This window comes from Lytechinus variegatus, chromosome 9, assembly GCF_018143015.1.
Source record: "Lytechinus variegatus isolate NC3 chromosome 9, Lvar_3.0, whole genome shotgun sequence".
In the NCBI taxonomy this organism is placed as follows: domain Eukaryota; kingdom Metazoa; phylum Echinodermata; class Echinoidea; order Temnopleuroida; family Toxopneustidae; genus Lytechinus; species Lytechinus variegatus.
The window spans coordinates 5,950,553-5,970,780 of NC_054748.1; the positions used below are offsets into that span (position 1 = coordinate 5,950,553).

A 20,228-nucleotide genomic window follows, 5' to 3' on the forward strand; every position below is an offset into this window, starting at 1 on the left:
CAGGCTCACATGCTGACAAAACATAAAAATCAATAAACCTGTATCAACCAGTTTTTGGAATAATCTGTCTTAAATTAATATAATCTAAATAAAGTATTGTGACCTGCTATTCCTATTCAAAGAGCATAAACTCTGTTTATGAAAACAATCATCTAGTATACCGACTTCATAATATGGAGAAAGTTCAGTTTCTCAAGTCTTCACTCATCACGTCAGACGTCGAATGCTTCAATGTCCAAGTTGATCATACGATGCTGAAGAAATGGATGAGCTGTGCGAACGGAAGACGATATGGGATGAACTTGCGAATGTGATGAACTTGTCAAAATAGAAGAAACCGGATAACCTAGATCTCGGGACTTTCCCGTGAATAACGTAGCAATCGTAGAACGTCATAAGACGTGGATAAATCATCGATAAAAACGGCCGTCTGGAAGAGAACACGCAAGGATTAACAGCCTACAGTTCATATCATTTCTGTTGTTCAAATAGTTTAAAAATAAAGTAAATGCTGAGTACATTCAGGCAGGTCATTAAACTTCTATACTTGCTTTTGAGTACCTAATAGCAGAGTCCTAACTTCGAACAAGTGAAATGTTTATTCTAATAAAGTGTCATATAAAAATCTCCACACTCCTTAGTTAATCAGTGTTTAAACAAAACCTTCAACATTGTAATAACTACACCAATTGTCTTGATAAATGACAAAATAGTTTTAAGTTTTAAGTATTGGATAGTTAAGCCACTTCCTAAAACAATCCTTTCATGACATGTGTAAGACATATAAATATATCATGAATTTCCTAATAAAGTGTATGACAAAGGTATATATTTATATAAAATATCCAATATCTGTACATGTATGTCTTATATCTTGTCTTCGAATAGCATAATTATCCTTCTACATGTTCAATTGTGATACCAATTAACATCAGTTTTTAACTATAATCATCAAAGCTTTACATAATGATATGGTAAAATAAAACATTAACTTACAGTCTGGACCTTGAATTCCAACCAGTGTACCAACCACTGCTGGCTTACATGCCACTCCAAACAACAAAGGCGTGGCACCAAAGTGCTGGCTTTCCCAGCCAAGGAGCTGCTGAAAGGTGCTGCACCCTATGCTTGCTTATCTGCAGTCTGCTCAACATTTGCTTGCCTAGCCCTATGCAGTGCACACACACAGTAGCTATCAAACACAGTGAGGGGTTGCCTACTCTAGCAGTTAGGTTTGGTCTATTCATAAACAAATTATTTTTTTTACTCAACCAAATAGGCTCTTCCACTGGCTAATAAAGGGGAGTTAAATGAGCTTCTGACAAATGGCAAACAAAATTTAAGCTTGTTAATTATACCAATGTTGCAAGAAATAATTTTACATATGTTATCTATGTGGAATTTCCATGAGAGCTTATTATCGACTGTTATTCCAAGAAACTTAATATGGGATACATTTTCCAAGGGAGTTCCCTCCAAAATAATATCAACAGGAAGTGTATTAATAGAGTTGCTAAACAACATATATTTTTTGTAAATTTATTGACAATTTATTTGCTCTTATCCATTGGGTGACTTTTTTTTAGTTCAGAGTTGATTGTATTAGCAAGGTGAAGAGGATTTTTATGTGAAAAAAATAAGTTAGAGTCGTCCGCAAAGAGAATGAAAGAAAGAACATCTGATGATCTACAAAAATCATTAATATAAACTATAAACAAAATCGGGCCTAAAAGACTACCCTGTGGAACTCCACAATTATTTTTTTTCATTTGAGAATTGCATCCGTTTAAAAAGACATATTGCTTCCTATTCAAGAGGTAGCTCCTGAACCACTCCAAGGCCTTCCCACGCACTCCATAATGATGTAATTTGTTTAGTAAAATATCATGATTAATGGTGTCGAAGGCCTTGGAGAAGTCCAGGAACAAACCAATTAAATGAGAAGATTTATCGATTGAATGTGCCGCTTTTTCAATGAAACTCAATAATGCATGTGTAGTGCTATGCTTTTCCCTAAATCCAAATTGGGAATTTGAAAGTATATTATTTGATTTGAGAAAATTAATAGTTCTTTTATAAATAATCTTTTCTAGTATTTTCGATAATGTAGATAACAAAGAAATTGGGCGGTAATTATTAACATCTAATTTGTCACCCTTTTTAAACAAAGGAATGACTTTTGCTATTTTCATGCTCTCGGGAACAATGCCGTTAAGAAGTGACAGATTGAATATATGAGTTAGGGGATCCGCCATTGACGATATTACCCCCTTAAGAAAAAAATTATTGATGTCATCATGTCCTGTACTTTTTTTAGAACTGAAATCAGAAACAATATTAATTATCTCCTGATTATAAGTTGGAGCGAGAAACATTGAACTAGAATTTGGTGGTCCTAAAAATTCAGAAAAGTGTTTTGCTGCGGGAGGAATATTACTTGCAAGATTTTCCCCAATTAAAGAAAAGTGATTATTCAGGATATTACAAATTTGGCGAGAATCTTCAAAAATGACATCGCCAGATCTAATCTTTGTAATATTGGATATATTATTTGATATATTCATTGTTTGTTTTAAAATTTTCCATGTATTTTGCATATCACGCTTGTAAAGTTGTAACTGATTAGTAAAATATCTTTTCTTTTCTAAACGTATAATCTTTGTCAGTGTATTTTTATAACAAGTATATTTAAGTTTGGATTGCTCAGACCGTTTCATTTTGTATTTATAATATAAGTTATTTTTTCTATTTATCGAACGCAAGAGCGATTTAGAAATCCATGGAAGCTTTGGTGATTTTTTGTAGTTAGATGGCTTATCTCTAAGTTTCGGAATATAAGTGTCAAAGTGTAGATTAAAAATATTCATAAAATTTTCAAAGGACAAGTTGACGTCATTACTATCAAAAACACAGGTCCAACCAGCATCGTCAAAACTAGCACCCAGACGAGCTATATTTTCGTGTGTTATTCTTCGTTTTTGGTGGACGGCTATTGTTATTGAATCTGTCTTTTAAAGAGAAATTAGTCGAAACAGGGAAGTGATCTGTGATATCAGAGAGTAATATGAAGGAATCGGGTGGGGGAAGAACATTACAGAAAATATTATCAATAAGAGAAGCGGATTCATTGACTATGCGTGTTGGTTTAGATATTAAAGGTAAGTAAGAAGCGGATAGAAATATTTCCAAAAAATCTTGTGTAACATTATTTTGTTTTAATAAATCAATATTAAAATCGCCCATCAAAAATTGGATTTTTAACCAAGCCAGAGAGATGATCTAGAAATGATTTGATGTTCGAACTCGGATTCCTGTATATAACACCTATGATAATGTTTTTGCTGTTGGGGATAGTAATTTCAATAAAAAGAGATTCAATTGTATCAGTCATGCTGTTAAGCTTGTCTCGAACTACATAATCATATGATTGTGAAACATATGACGCAACGCCCCCACTCACCCTATTTTGTCTGTTGTTAACTAAAAGATCATATCCATCGAGAGCTAATGAAAGGCTTGTATCATGAGAAAGCCATGTTTCGGTTAAACCTACTACTGAGAATGTTTGCATGGTGGGATTATTTAAAAGTAACCGTAATTCATCAAAGTGTTTGTTAATGCTCCTAATATTAAGGTGTATAAGAGAAAAAGATGAGTTATCATAATCCTTAACAACATTATTCAATTGGTTATGGGTGATGTATTCAGAATATGGACTTTGAAATTGGTTATCAGTGTCAAAATCATAATTCAACTCTTGTGACGAAGAATTTAATTTGTCTGTAACATGGTTTTCAAAGGAAGTAATATGAGGACTTATGTCTGATTCACTTTCTACTAAGGATGGCCTAAACAATTCAAGAAAGTCATCATCGTTAACTGAATTGAATGGTGTATCTACCGAATTTGCCATATTAAAGAAAAATCAGAAAACACAATTTTTTTAGTTGACATTAAAATGTCTATATCAGGAAGAGTAAAATCTGAAATACAAGTCCCGGTCAGGAACAGATATACAATAGTCACGTGCATGAATGAGAAGAGGTACTGAAGCAGAAACGAAAAGAAAGGGAACTTACAACATACAAAGCACGATACAGAAAGGCGGTTCAGGGAACCTGTGAGCATGATGAGAGAAGAGGCAAAGGAAGGCCGCTTATTGTGTATTGAAGGGTGAACAAGCCGCAGTTTTGAGCATGTGTATTGTCCGTTGCTTGAGCCCACGAAGGCACCTGTAGAGGGCAGTAGAGAGCAAAATAATGGTAAATTAAAATGACGTATCATAAAGGGAGGTTCAAGCGAGAACCCGATTTCACAAAAAACGAAAATGTATACTTTTTTGAAATTACACCCTATTCACCCTACACCCTAAGTATGGAGCAGAAATTAATATAAATCATACGCATTCAATAGCAAAGTGTTTAATCATATCTTAAGAAAATGGAAAAAATAAGAACTCTGACTATTGATAACAAATAGTTAAGGTCAGATGTAAATGGATAAAGTGGGAAAAAGTTTTGCATTGAAATAATCAAAATGTATCTCCTTGAAATTAAAGTAACATTTGTGTATATTTTGGTTCTAGCATTACTAAAACAGAGTATGGAATCATGTGTGAAAAGGCTTACCCACACTGATAAGATGCTGTTTTGATGGGTACTGTATACATAATCGGGTGTAAGCGGAGGTCGTAATACTTCCAACTGGATGAGCGCTTTGAATAATCGTTGAAGACTTCATTGAGAAGGAATTACCAGATTTGATAGAACAATAAACTATAGGTCACGACCCAACAGGGTCGGTTAGTTCTCAATATCTCAATTATTTGGAAAGCGAGAACCAAACGACCATGATGGGTCATGACCCAGAGTGAATGTATGAAGTACTGTGCGTAATAGGTTGCAGTGATGCGAGGGATCGTATGGAGGCTACCCTCTATTATAAGGAGGATTAAAGTCTTCTGCGCATTGGGCTCGAAATCAATTCCTCATGATAGAAGTGTTTAGAAAGAATAGTTTCAAAAGGAAGGATCATAAAATAACCAGTGAATGTGAAATGGTGTTAATCTCTTGGACCCGTCCCTAATATATTGTAAAAAATAATCCTGAACGAATTCCAGATTGGTATGAGCCTGAGGGCAAAATATGTGGGAAGGAAAGAAGAGTTAATACAAATAATGTGAATACAGCAATGATACTAACTGCCTGAAGACCCTGGTTCACAATGGTCATGGTGTGCACGCACTGATCTATTTAGCGTTAATTGAAATATTTGGGAGGGAGAGAGTCCCTCCTTTATCATGTAGACAAATGCCTTATCTAACCAAATGGTGCCAGTTTGAGGCGTGAATCGAAGCAAATTCTTCAAAGGAATATCGGGACAGTGTATTTGCATAAACAGAAAGGAAAAGATCGAGATTTTACGTTAATCACGAGAAAATATTTGTACGTTAATCACAAGAAAATATTTGTATCGTAACTAATCGGTGCAAGGTGGTACCATTATTGACACTGAATTACTCAGTGACTGTTTTAAATCAGGCCGTGCAAGCGTGACAGGAGACTGACGCCTGCAAGGAGATTAATTTGGCTAATTCGCGCGGGAAATTTGCGCTGGAAAATTAGCGCGGGAAATCCTCCGACATTGATACCCATATATCGGAGACAGCAGTGACGTCTGCAATACACAATATAATCACGTGTGACGTAGTCTCCAGTCCCGCACCTGTTCGGCCTGGGTAACTAGAAGAAATGTCAAACTGAATGTAAAAAAAAAAAAAAAAAAAAAAAAATTAGGAGCGTTGAACTATCTGTGCCATTCAGGACTTACAGCAATGGAATTTCCTTCATTGTTGTATTTATCTAACAATGCATGAAACAGATAGGTGACCAAAATCACCAAGAGATTACTTTTTAAAAAAGAGATTCAATTATCTTTGGTGAGCGAGACTTTTAATGATCAAAATATGATAAAATAGCCCAGAAGATGAATGAACCATGCTATACCAAATAATCAATATAGAAACGATCAATTATTACTAAACATGAGTTCAATTTTATGTAAAAAGGGGATAAAAGAAAAAAAATCATATATCTTGTACATTTAAGATTTACGACGAGGTTCATATGTTTCCATTATATAAAGTGTAAAGAATAATGCCGTGAAGTCTATTAAAGCCAAAATCTATGTTCAAGGCTTACCAGACCAATGTGTTGCCATAAAGACAAAAGTCATGAGCACAATTAAAATTTTGCTTTACAAGTGATTATACGTATCCAGCTGTTCATAAAAATATATCAAAATTTGTCGCACTCAGAAGTACACCTATATACGTACAAGATATCAATGTGCAAGTACAGTGAAAGGTGGAATTTACACTCTAAAAAACAGAAATGCTAACTCAACCTCTGAAAGGCAGGAGGAGCGACAACATTTTCCAAATGTTGCATTTACCACTTTTTGATGGTTCTACCCAACATTTAAAATGTTGGATTTAGATTTATACAAGGTTGGATGTAACTTCTGGAAGAGGCCGCTACTCCCCCAACCTTCCAAATGTTGATCCAACATTCGAATTATTAGTGTGTAGTCATGTTAGAGATAATAGTAGTTATAATTATACAGCATTAACCTCGCAGAAGATCAGAAATTGCCATCCGCAGCCAAAATTTCTTGCCTGGTTTAGTGAAAAATATGGGCCATTCAGGACTCACAGCATTGGAACTTCCTTAATTGTTGTATTTATCTACCAAAGCATGAAGCAGATAGGTGACAAAAATCACCAAGAGATAGTAAATTATTAACAATGGAAATTGAATTAACTTTGGTGAGCAAGACTTTATAATGATCAATATAGTATAAAACAGCCCAGAAGATGAATGAATCAGGCTACACCAAATAATCAAAAATAGAAACGATGAATTATTACTAAAAATAAGTTGAATTTTATGTGAAAGGGGGAAAGAATCATATATCTTGTTTTCACCCTATAAGATGGAAAGAATAATGTTGTGAAGTCTATTAACGCCAAAATTTATGTTCAAGGCTTACCAAACCAATGTGTTGCCATATAAACAAAAGTAATGAGCACAATTCAAAATTTTGTTTTATAAGTGATTATTGTATCTAGCTGTCCATACAAAATATATCATAATTTGTCACACTCCAGAGCAAGTAAACCTATGTACAAGATACCAATGTACAAGTACAGTGAAAAGTGGAATTTATCCATGATAGAGATAATAGTAGTTAAAATTATATAGCAGTAACGTCGCAGGAGATCAGTGATTGTCACCCGCAGCCAACATTTCTTGTCTGGTTTAGTGCGAAATATTGAGAACCATATATTAACTTTAAACAGTAACTTGTGGTCGAAATAGAAGTTAACCACATACAATGTGAGTGCATGAATATAATGGCATGCACAAAATAGCATTTTGGTGAAGTATGGTGTTGTGAATATGTTTTTATTTGCAGAACATTAAAAATACAAAAGGGTTCAAAATTATGAAAGAACAATTAAAACTTCGCAAATTGGATATAAAACTTGCAAAACAAATTTTTCACAAAGTAGTGATACGCACAAGTCAAATGGGGCAGTCGATGATGTCACTCACTCAATATTTCTGTTGTTTTTATATTGTTTGATGTATCTTTTATATAGATTTAATGATAAGGACCAACTTGACTGAATGTTCATCATCATCTGTATAATCGATGTATATGCCTAATTTTTAAAATTATATTTGATTAGAATAATTCATTAGAATAATTCATCGATAGTCCTTCACGGTGAGGTTTTGCGCCCACCAGCCCGACCCCGCGGCTCTACCCCTCCGGATCCTGGCGACCTGTATTAACTGATGCATCTTGTATTTATTTATCCATTACAGTGTTTGTTGATGACATTTGAAAATTTTGCTTATTTTTCACAAAGTAGTGATATGCACAAGTCAAATGAGGCAGTCGATGATGTCCCTCACTCACTGTTTCTGTTGTTTTTATATTGTTTGATTTATCTTTTAATATAGATTTAATGATAAGGACCAACTTGACTGAATTTTCATCATCATCTGTATAATCGATGTAAATGCCTAATTTTGAAAATTATATTTGATTAGAATAATTCATTAGAATAATTCATCGATAGTCCTTCACGGTGAGGTTTTGCGCCCACCACCCCGACCCCGCGGCTCTACCCCTCCAGATCCTGGCGACCTGTATTAACTGATGCATGTTGTATTTATTTATCCATTACAGTGTTTGTTGATTTATAGATCAAATAAATAATGAATGATTTTAACTAAGAATAAATGGGCATTAGACCAAGTGTGAATTAGACCAAATGAAAATTAGACTGAGTGAGGATTAGCCCAAGCGGCCATTACACCATTTGGCTATTAGATCAAGTGGTCATTAGACCAAGTGGATTTTAGACAAAGTGGAAATATGACCGAATGGTCATTAGACAATATGACAATTAGACGAAATGAAAATTAGACCAAGTGGGAATTAGAGGAATTTGATATCTAGACGAACTGGTTGTAGACGAAATGGGTTTAGACTATGAGAAGTTGGACGAACTGATAAGTAGACCAAGTGGTATAGACCATTCGATAAATCACCGGTACAGTGTGAGTAAAGTACATTACGGAATGCATACAAAGTAATATCAAATATTTCTTCGATTGCTGCAAAATCAAATTTCCATTGCACTGAAATAATGAAATCACATTGTAATATCTTAGGGAATTAACGTATATCTTACATTTTAATCAGGCAACCATAATAAATCGTGCTATAAATACATTTCATATCATACATGTATTACCCATATTTTCATGATTTTTTTGGTGATATTCGTTCGTATTTTCACTACCCCGTGCTTTGAAACTCAATATCTTATTTTTATGCTAACCTGACTTTATACTTTCGATTTTTTCAATTATGTTCAAAGTACATGATTTGCTCCTAGATATGTATTTAAATGCCACATTTTCTACTTATTTGGATTACTGTGTGAATGTGCATAATTTGACACCACATTAGATATAATGGGTAGATACGAGTTATATGACCCCGTGTCAGTCATAATTTTGACAAATTTGTCATCCCCGACTTCAGCAACATCCAAGTTATTTTTTTTTCCAGAAGAGGAATATAAATTGCCCTTTCAATCCGCAAGAAACCAGATTAGAATTTAAAATGCATTTAATAATCTTCATAATAGATGATGGAAGTATGTTATAATGTTGATAAGACATTACAACATCACCATTAGGTCAAGCATGCGTGACCTAATGGTAACATCAAGTAAACTACTCCTCCTGTGGTGGTAGTACTGAAACTATTTCTATTCTTTATACTACTACGAACTTATACTTTAAATACTTCCAATTATTACACTACTACTGGTAATGATATTGCTGCTACCAGTACTACTTATCTAGGAATGACATCACCACTGTTTGGTTCTTGTAGATACTGATAATATATACATTCTTCACACACAGACTAATACTGTGTGTCCACCAATCAGTAATAAGCATTGTTCTATCTCACTTAGATCCATACATTAGTTCTCGACTCTCGACGGGATCTGTTTGGACCTCCGAGTACATTTGCATCTGATCATCTAGCCAGATTTATTTGGTGTCTACCCCGTCTTACAACCCTCACCATCAATTGCATTGAGAAGCTAGATGATGATTTTTTCTAGTGCTGCAGCCGAACCGCCGAACCGAACGGAAGTTCGCCGAACTTGGCACTTCCGAACCGGACCGAACCGAACTCAAAGGCCTGGTTCGGAAGTTCGGAAAAAAAAAGTATGTTTGTATGCAATGCGTGAATGCGATGACTACATATATTTAAGTATAAAATTAATAAAATATATATTGGTTAGTGATTGTGCACAAAGAGAATTCCACTCAATATATTTTTAAAATCCACTATGATAGCTCCCATCTTGTCTTTGATTGAACTGTTATCAACTTAAGAATATTTTATTAACATAAATATATTTTTTCTTGATAAAATGAGGGGGCATTTTGAAGCTAAACTCGGTATAAAAGTGTGGTGTAATTACGTATTGCCGTAATCGATCGTGATCGTAATCGGACCTAATCATTTTGTATTTAATACAGAAAAAGAACCAGACATAAATTCATTCCTCATAAATGACAAAGTATGACAGTTTCGGTCTCGTGTTTGATTAAATTTTCATCATTTTCAATTTTTTTATAAACATGAATAGGCCTGGGAGTAAACATCAATTGATCAAATGGTTCGATTGGCATGCCGCCAATCACCAATCGATTAGCAAAATTTACACTAATCGAATGTTCGGCAGATCCCGATTATGACGTTGGGATAACTCTAATACCCAAGTAATAAAAATAAAATGACAAGAAAACAATGATGACAGCTGTTTTTTACAGGTTTAAAAATTATGTTACCGAGGTAATGTTTCAAAAATTATCAATGATTGTATCACATTCACAGTTACATACCAACATGATAGCGCTCCGTAAATGTTAATCCCACCCGACCTTGCCCTCATACACAAAATAAGTCATTGTGTTCGTGCACAATAATAAGTAAACACATAACCAGCTCACTTGAGCTGATTGGACCTTCGGATAGCCAATGAAACTTTGGGAAACAAAGAAGCGGAAGGCATGTGGTTCCCTTATCAGGAAAGGTCATGACTTCAGAAATAAATTGACCCCTCCCCCATCTGTGTGTGTGTGTGCGTGTAAGGGAAAGACAGAGGGAAGGATAGGGGGTGGGAGCCGGAGAATTTCTTTCATGTTTCAGAACAATGCAACCTTTTTTATATCCCCCTCAACCAATGAAAACTACATTCCAACACGCGCCCGCCTTCACCAGTACTTTCTCGACTAGTCTCCAAAAATAGACCCAGTTATACATGTAGGTTCAAATGATAAAAAAATCGTTATTTTGAAAGGTATTTCAAATGAAATATTTTTTTTAATACATGTGTAGCATCGTGGGCAGTGCCACAAGTGGAGGCGGGGACATGGTGTGGGATAGGGATGAAAATTTTCAAGTGAAATGCTCCACCTGGGCTCAGTCTCAAAGAATATACTTCATGAATGAGTTGTTTACGTCTTTGGACTCGGCGGGGCTGATTCATTTATATGAAGGGGTGTGGCACTTGGAGGGATGAATGCATAATACCAGGGTACCAGTATTAATTTAGGAAAGATTTTCATTGGAACAATAAACTGAAAGATTTAATCTCATTTCATGAAGTTTCTTTTGATATAAAAAAATCATCGAGAAGGGGGAAAAGGGCCTCATTTATGCTAAACATGTGACTTTGATGGAGATTTCTTCATGGGGGGGGTCACCATAAAGTAGGACAACTATTGTGACTTAAAAGACGTGATTCCCGACGAACAATCGAATCATTCAATTATTTTTCCAGGAAATAATCGAATGGTAATAATGACAATCGTCCCAGGCCTAAACATGAATATATTTTTTCCTTATAAAATGTGGGGACATTTTAAGCTTAACTCGGTTAAAAAGTGTAGTTGAATTACGTATTGCTGTAATCGGATGTACATTTAATTGAAAAGACATAAATTAATTCCTTGTGACTGACAAAGTAATGGTAAAGTATATATATTCCACCTTCTGAAATTTCCATATTAATATAAACGATAAATAAATAAGAGATGAAGGAATGAGGGTGAAAAAAACAAAAAAGATAAAAAATCAAACCAAATCAACGCATGTTCCCTGATCGATGTTCCGGAAATGGTTGGTAAGGAAAGTTGAAACTGGAAGTCCAAACAACCTGCTCTCGGTCGCTATTATACAGGTAAAATTCGTATTCCAAACTTGAAACGTTTTTCCATTGTCAATATTTTCTTAAAAGTGGTTTAATCTGGCCAATTACTGAGAATGAAATGATAAATTATCAGTTCCGTCTTAGTTCTGACGATCAACGCCGAGTGATTTCACAACACTAAAATACGTAGTACAGTCCCATGTACTCATTTTCGTGTTAGAAATATGTTTGAAGTCACGTAGCGTCGATCTTTCTGGACCAAGAATGGACTGATATTTTATCTTTTTAAAGTAATTCATTGACCAGATTTTACCACTTTTCAGAAAATAGGAACTTTCTAAAACACTCATATTCTTTGGAATGTGAATTTTACCGGTATAATAACAGTTGAGTGGAGGTTGTTTGTCTACTATTTCGACATTCCCGATCAACACTTTCCAGTTTGAGAAGCTGCGTTGGCAATAACATCGTAATCGATCATGATCAGAGCTACATGAAATAATCGTGAAAAAATATTCTGATCTTTGTAATTCTGTTTGTCCTGATTCTCTCGTTATCATTATTTTTTTCTTTTGATTTTTTTATTTTCATTTTAAAAATGAAAGTAGAAATGACTTATTTTTTTGTTAATTAAAACAAAAGAAAGTTCAACAATTATCTTAACTATTCTTTTTAGAAACAAAATTTATTATTAATACATGACGGATCATGCAAGAGATTACTTGTTTGTAGGTCGGCGATCTTTATTTTTTAGATGTTAAATTTAATTTGGCATTTATTGCCGAACCCCGAACCGAACCAAAGTTCGGAAAAAAATTGCCGAACCTTGCCGAACCGAACCCGAACATGCCGCCTGACTTGCAGCACTAATTTTTTCACTGATTTTGCTTCCATGGCAGCATCATCAAAGGTATTATCAAGTAGGGGAAATCAATCTCCATAAGAGTTCTGTTTTTAATGACGTATTCTATTTTCTACACAAAGATACATTGAATTGATTAATACAATATGCGTAAAGTTAATCACGAAATGCATGCAATTATTTCATAAAGTACTATTAAGTATTTCTTCAGATACTTCAAACACGACTTTCATTGCACTGAAATGATAAAACCACAATATTGGTTAGGGAATTAACTAATATTTTACATTACATGTTGTATTTCAGTATGTGCTAACCTAATTTTATACTTTCACTTCTTTCAATTCCTGTTAAAAGTACATGATTTGTTCCTAGAAATGTTTTAAATGCCACATCTTCTATTGATTTGGATTACCGTGTGAATGTGCATAATTTGACACCACATTAAATATAATGGGTAGATACGAGTTATATTACCCCGTGTCAGTGATGAATTTGAAAAATTTGTCATGCCCGACTTCAGCAACATCCAAGTTATTTTTTTTCCAGAAGAGGAATATAAATTGCCCTTTCAATACGCAAGAAACCTGATTAAAATTTAAAATGCGTTTAATAATCTTCATAATAGATGATGGAAGTATGTTATAATGTTGATAACAAATAACAACTTCACCATTAGGTCAAGCATGCGTGACCTAATGGTAACATCAAGTAAACTACTCCTCCTGCTACTGGTGGTGGTAGTACTGAAACTATTTTTATTTCTTATACTACTACTAACTTATGAGAGAGTCAAAAGGGGCCTAAGCTTTCGATCCTAGCAGAATCTTCTTCGGAGGCAAAATGACAAACATATAAAGTGGGACAACCATAATATTAAAGACCACAGACATTCAACAGCAACACTGGAAACAATGAGACAAAAGGGGCATTAGTGTGAAAAGATGACCATTCAGGTTAATGAAGGGGATGAAAGAAAAGGAGTGGGAAGACACAAAGGGAAGTTAGTGTAAGTAAGGCCAAAGAAAGACCTCAAGTGGGGAGGATTAAGATATGAGGCAGGCAACATCAAACAGGATCTAGAACAAATTAGTGATGGGGGGTATGAGGAAGAGATGAATAACAAGAGAATTAGTGAGAGGTGAGTCAAACAGATATTAACAAAGAAAGGCAAAATAAACTGGTACATAAGAGTGGGGGAAAAGGTAAAGAAAAGGGAACAACTGATAATGTGCAAAAGGCATACGTATGTATGATAGAGCATTAATCCTAGACTGGGCTATTTCAACGCCTAAGAAGACTGGGGGGGGGCTGATTCAGCCCCCCCCCCCTTATGGTCTCGGCCGTCGATCGCGCAATCGCGACGAAAATTGGCATTAATTATGCTAATTCATGCGTGAAATCATAAGTTTGCTCTAATTAATAAAATAATGCCCCTGAAATGCTAATTTTTGTTTCACATACTCTAGATAGGCATCTGATCTAATTTATTTTTGAAAAAATTCAACATCACATTTATTTTCTTATGTATTCTATTGTTTTCTAAATTTCTTATGTATTTCTTGTTTTTTACTTTTTGTTTTTTATTGTTTTTTCAATGGAAATTGTCGGGGACTTTATTTTGACAATAAAAAAGATAAAATCAATTGATTTTAAGCAGTAAAAGGAAAAATAATAATACATTTAAGAATTTTGGCTAAAAACACTATGTGCATTGGATTTGTACACAAATTCATGTTATTGAGTAAATTTGGGTCTGCATGCACTTACGAAATGTTGCGTAATTTCTGAACCGTGTACTCGGGGGTCACAATTTTGGTCTCAAAAGTTGCGCGAGACTTGAAAGTAAAAAGTCAGCGAGCGAGGCGGTCAAAAAATAAGGTGCGGCGGATTTATCGCCAAAAATGTTGAGGGGGGCTGAATCAGCCCCCCCCCCCCCCCCCCCGTCTTTTTAGGTTTAAACCAAGAGAAAAAAGTAAGTCTAAAAATAAATATATAAGTATAAAAGTATATAAATACTACTAACTTATATTATAAATACTTCTACTTCTTATACCACTATACTGGTAATGATATTGCTACTGCTTCTAATACTATTCATTTAACTGGGAATAATATCACCACTGTTCGGTCCTTATTGATACTTATAATAAACCGAGGCTCATAAAGCACATTTCTTTATTTAATTTATAATATTTGTTTTCTTTGCAGAGTCCTTACTTCATGGAAAGGAAACACATCCCTTTATTAGATAAGTACTGGCCAAGATTGAGAGAGCTTCAATCGCCCGCTGAAAGTAGTTCATCCGCTGCTTCTGCTAACCATTCTGAAACTGAGCCATCGCAGCACCGGATGCACCATCAACTGGTTCGCGTGCCTTTGCCACAGGTCATTTCTCCAGCAACCTACTTTGGTAGGCACGACCATATAGCTAAATATGCCATACCCAAAGCTACAATAGACACATACAAATATGCAATGTTCCCTAGGACAGTACGGATATGGAACAGATTACCAGGACATGTCATTCTCCATGGAAACCCAACTACGTTCAGAGAGGCTGCACTACCTATCATCAGCATGATGCAGCCTCCTGCAGTACTCAAGAGACAAGAACAACCAACCCAAATGGAACCTAATATATTACTACCATCATCTTCATCAAACATCAATTCACTAATGTTGATGCATGAAAGAGGTTCCTCAATTGGAAATAAACCTCTTTTCGAGCACGATGACGACCATTGCATGCCTTCAACGAGTGGTATTACTTCCTTATCATGCTTACAGAGAGAACACCCTACTGACACGGGTATATCAATTTTCTCCTTAAATTTTACAAATAACTTATCATCACGGAAAGGTGTATGCAATATTTGCTTAACCGTGCCATTAATCTTGTAAAAATCACTCACTGAACAAATGCTTATGAGCTGTTCAAGTTATCTATTTGCTTCAGGACATAGTAATTGCATTGATTGCAGTTTCTTTCGAATAGTACAGATAAGATCGAAAATGTCATTCCCAATGTAGACAGCTAGCTGTCAATAATATCAGGGCGCAATAAATACCAAATTTTTGAAATAATAGATTACATATTTTAGTTTGAACTTCATCTAAGAGAAGATATCACTGCATCGTCAATGGCTGCGTGTTGTTTTTTTAAGTCAAATCCAAGCTGGTCTAAACTTTTGTTATTATATTTTCCATACTTTTCTTTGTTCAATATCGATTACCTAAGTAATGAATAGGTCTACCTTTCATTAATTCATTTCCAAACAGATCCAATTTCGAATGATCTTATTCTTGTAAGTGGGTAAGTATTTCAGACAAACACGTCATTCCCTACCATTTTTTTATTTCCATCTCCTCTCTATTTTGTTTCTTATCACTTCATTTCCATTACATCGTCTTCAGTATTTTGTACTCCCGCCCATTCTTTCTCTCTATTGCCCATAATTTCCTAATGGAAATAGTTCACTGTCACACATCGTGTAATGAATTATGTTCACTACGTGGATGAAAACACCTTTTCTTCATATTGTGATCCAAAGGCAAGAGGTGTCCGTACTGAGAAATCATGTTCAGATTATTTCTATTCCCGGCATTTTATCAATGTGATTCACTTATTGACATAAAAAATAAGCACACCTGCACACTAAGAGATGCTGCTTTCTTCCACTTCTGTTTTATTTTATCCTCTTCTCCCCATTCTTTTAACCTATCCATCCATCATCCAATCCTTCTTTTTGTCATTTTATGTTCCTTTTTTTTCATCGCCATTGATTTCTAAGAGAGTATAATACACTATTTCAAACGATCTTCATTAATCCGTAACGATTGCAATAGAATTTATTGTGAATAAAGGGGTACTCCAGGCTGAAAATAATAAAATTGGAGGAGATTAAGAAAAATTAGACAATTAGACAATAAAAAAATGATCAAAATAGAACAAGTAATAACAAGGTTATGGCATTTTAAACATTTGCATTATTCCGGTAAAACAGTTATATGCATGTCTTCATGAATATTCAATTATTTTATGTTTTATTATATGAAATTAGGTTAATCATTTTTTTCCTTCAAGAACAACAAAATATATTGGAATAAAGACATTAAAAAATCATCAGATATTCGATGCTGCAGCTTAATTCAAAAAGAGAAACATGCCATTCATACATGTATGAAAAAATGGAACAATTACGATTCATGTAATAACATTACAATAAGGAAAGTTAGGATGTGATATAATCAGTCATCTAATGGATATTCATCACGACGTGCATATAACTGTTTTTACAATATACTGCTAAACTTAAAAATCAATCAATACACATTGCCAAAAGGAAATGAAATTGTAAACTGCAAAGTTAAATGCCCGACGCATATGTATATATTTATTTATATATATTTGATAGGATACTATATGTAGATACAGCGGGAATAAAGCAATCGACGTAGCCGGGGTTTCGTTCATCATGTTTTGTTCACAACAAGCTTTCGGCCATATTTTGGCCTTCGTCAGGTATCTGAAGAGAAACAATGTATAAACCAATGTACAAACAACTTAAGGCTAATTTAGGTCGTAATTTAAGTCGTTTTCACAATATATTGCTCAACTTAAAAATCAATCAATACACATTGCTGAAAGGAAATGAAAATGTATTCACTGCAAAAGTAAAATGCCCGACGCATATGTATATATATTTACAAACAAATTAAGTATTAAAAGGCTAATTTAGGTCGTAATTTAAGTCGTTGAATTACCACCTAAATTAGCCTTAGTTAAGTTGTCTGTACATTGTTGCTCTTGTACTTCAGATACCTGAAGAAGGCCCAAATATGGCTGAAAGCTTGTTTTGAATAAACTTGATGAACTAAACCTCGGCTACGTCGATTGCTTTATTCCCGCTGAATTTAAAAATAGCATCCTCTCAAATATATGATAGAAAGCACCTCCCAATGTGTAGGTCCCTGCTCTTCACATATATATATATATATATATATATATATATATATATATATATATACACACACACGCACCCCCCCCCCCACACACACACACATATATATATATATATATACACACACACACATATATAAATATATATATATATATATATATTGTAAAGAAATGAATGAAGAGAACAATGATAGGAGTAGCATAAATCAAGGTTCCCCAGAGCTATCTACCCTTTGGAAAAATTGGTGATGCCGAAAAAAAGTCTCCGCCTACCATTGTTCTCTTCATTCATTTCTTTACAATATTTAAATAAAAAAGAGTTGCCAAAAGCTGTTGTACATGTAAAGCTTCACACACACACACACACACACATATATATATATATATATATATATATATATATATATATATATATATATACATACATAATGTATGTGTGTATCTCTACCCAGTTTTTAAAGTTATCATTTTCCCAGTACTCTTATTTTCACTGACTTTTAGACTTCGTTTCATAGGTGTCTCCATTTAGTTTGCATTTATGCATCCTTTTCAAATCTCATCTGCTTTGACATAATCAAATATCTTTTACGTTCTCAGTATCAGTCTTATTGTAGTATGGAGAAAAAAAAGAAACATGCACATGCAGTGCTTACTTGTCTAATACATTTTATTCAAATTACGCATGTTTTGTAAATCAAATTTTCTATTGTAGTGATTTTCTTTTCATTTGATTCAAAACCTATTTCTATGCACATAAAAACCTATTCACAAAGTAAACGCATCCACAGTGAAAGCAGCGACGACACTAAGGATGATAAGGAGGCAACTGAGAAAAGCGTGAAGTTGATGGATGCACGTCCAAGAAAGCGACGAGCTAAGACAGATCGGGATCCAGCATCGCCTTAAGATCTTCAGCATGAAAGGACCAACTACAATCAAATATCTTCATGGATAAGGTCTATTGTTGTCCTGCTTAGAATCTCTAGGACTACTTACAGAGACCTATTTCATTTAGATAATTCCACTATTTATTTCTTCAGTTTGCATTCATTCGTTACCTTAAAGCAGTGGCTTACATTCATATAATATTTTCTGCAAATTGATTGGTTACTTAAAATAACCAATACTGATCCATTCATCTGTATGCAACGCTATATATCATGATGGAATCATCAAGCATTATTGAAAAACTTTCTAGCCAATCACCTCTTATTGACACAATAACTAAGATCCACATGCTTACTGTTTCCTAACCTACAACCTACGCCCACTATTAATTCCAGTGTTCCCATTACCAACAATCTACAGCTAGGCCTTGCCTAGTTTCCATATGTCATGTGTATTGGGACAGTTACGGGAAACCATGTATAAGCCAGAAGCCGTGTCAGTTCGGTACCAAGTTTAAGTGACATTTCGATCCATGCCATTGAATATAATGAATTGTATATGGATTAAATGTAATGAAACTTGCTACTGTAACAAGAAAACAGGGGCGGTATTCTGAACATTGTCTTTTCTCCATATTTTATCTTTTCTCAGAGATATGACAAAATCGGAATTCTAGTGGATGTCATAACTTTTGTCACAAAAATTGTCATAAATTTCGTATCATCACTTCAGCGCGCACCAAAAATACGGGGCTTTAGATGCGTGTAATCCTTTAATACAAGCAAGAGATATGACAAAATTATGACAGGGGGTAGCAGTCATAACTTTTGTCATAACTTTTAGTACCAAATATCCCGATACCCTGCTGACTGAATGTCAAGCATATAATGATATTATTTAGATTAGATTGTGGTATTAGTTTCACTCATCATCCATGACAATTCTCAAAATTATTTTCATGCTACAATTAGTTAGGTCCTACATATTGATTCCTCCTTTTCTTCTCTGTTTTCCTTACTTTTCTACTTCTCCTCTAAAATCCTTCACAGCTCCTTGTCTCTCTTTGTAATTAAGCGCATCAATATTCGCGTAGTTGCGCGATGCCGGCAACTGTATTGGGGATAGGCTCTACCTGTCACGGGGCCTTCATATTGGCTAGAAGGGCTCCAACTGGGAACTAACGATTCTTTTGATTGGATCGCTTCAAAAAAGATGGGCGGGAACTTTGAGAGATATGACAGGGAAAACACAATGTTCAGAATACCGCTTTGTGACAATCATAGCGGTGTCACATCTCGGAGAGAAATGACAACATTTATGATTTAAGTTATGACAGTGTTCCAGAATGCTACCCCAGGGTATTACCTAAAATAACCAAAGTCTTTCATCTTCAATACTGGATCGTAAGAGAAAAAACATTCCGTGCTTTTTTTTAAATATTTTAAATGTTTTTTTTTTGCCAATGTGAGAATGGGATGGATTATTGTAAGCACTTGGGAAGGAGAACGGTTACTTTCCAATTGTCTTATGTACTTTAAAGTAATTGAAAATGATGTAAATATGTCAGTATGCATGGTATGTTTTATATGATTAAATACGTTTACTCTACCTCATGCTTTTCAATGATCTATGCAACGATGAAATATTGTACATATCGTGTGTAATGTTCTTCTCTTGCACATTACCTCAAAGCAGCT

At 34.5% G+C, this 20,228-nt stretch overlaps 1 protein-coding gene across 1 annotated transcript in view; it reads left to right on the forward strand.

The window, feature by feature from the left end:
- Positions 1–19,380, forward strand: part of LOC121421003 — an 82,413-nt gene extending 63,033 nt beyond the window's left edge. Inside the window, 3 exon segments of the mRNA XM_041615577.1 lie at positions 14,892–15,492; positions 15,963–15,996; positions 18,417–19,380. Coding sequence (XP_041471511.1) covers positions 14,892–15,492; positions 15,963–15,996; positions 18,417–18,549 — 768 coding nt within the window. The 3' untranslated portion in view covers positions 18,550–19,380.
- Positions 19,381–20,228: the final 848 nt, after the last annotated feature.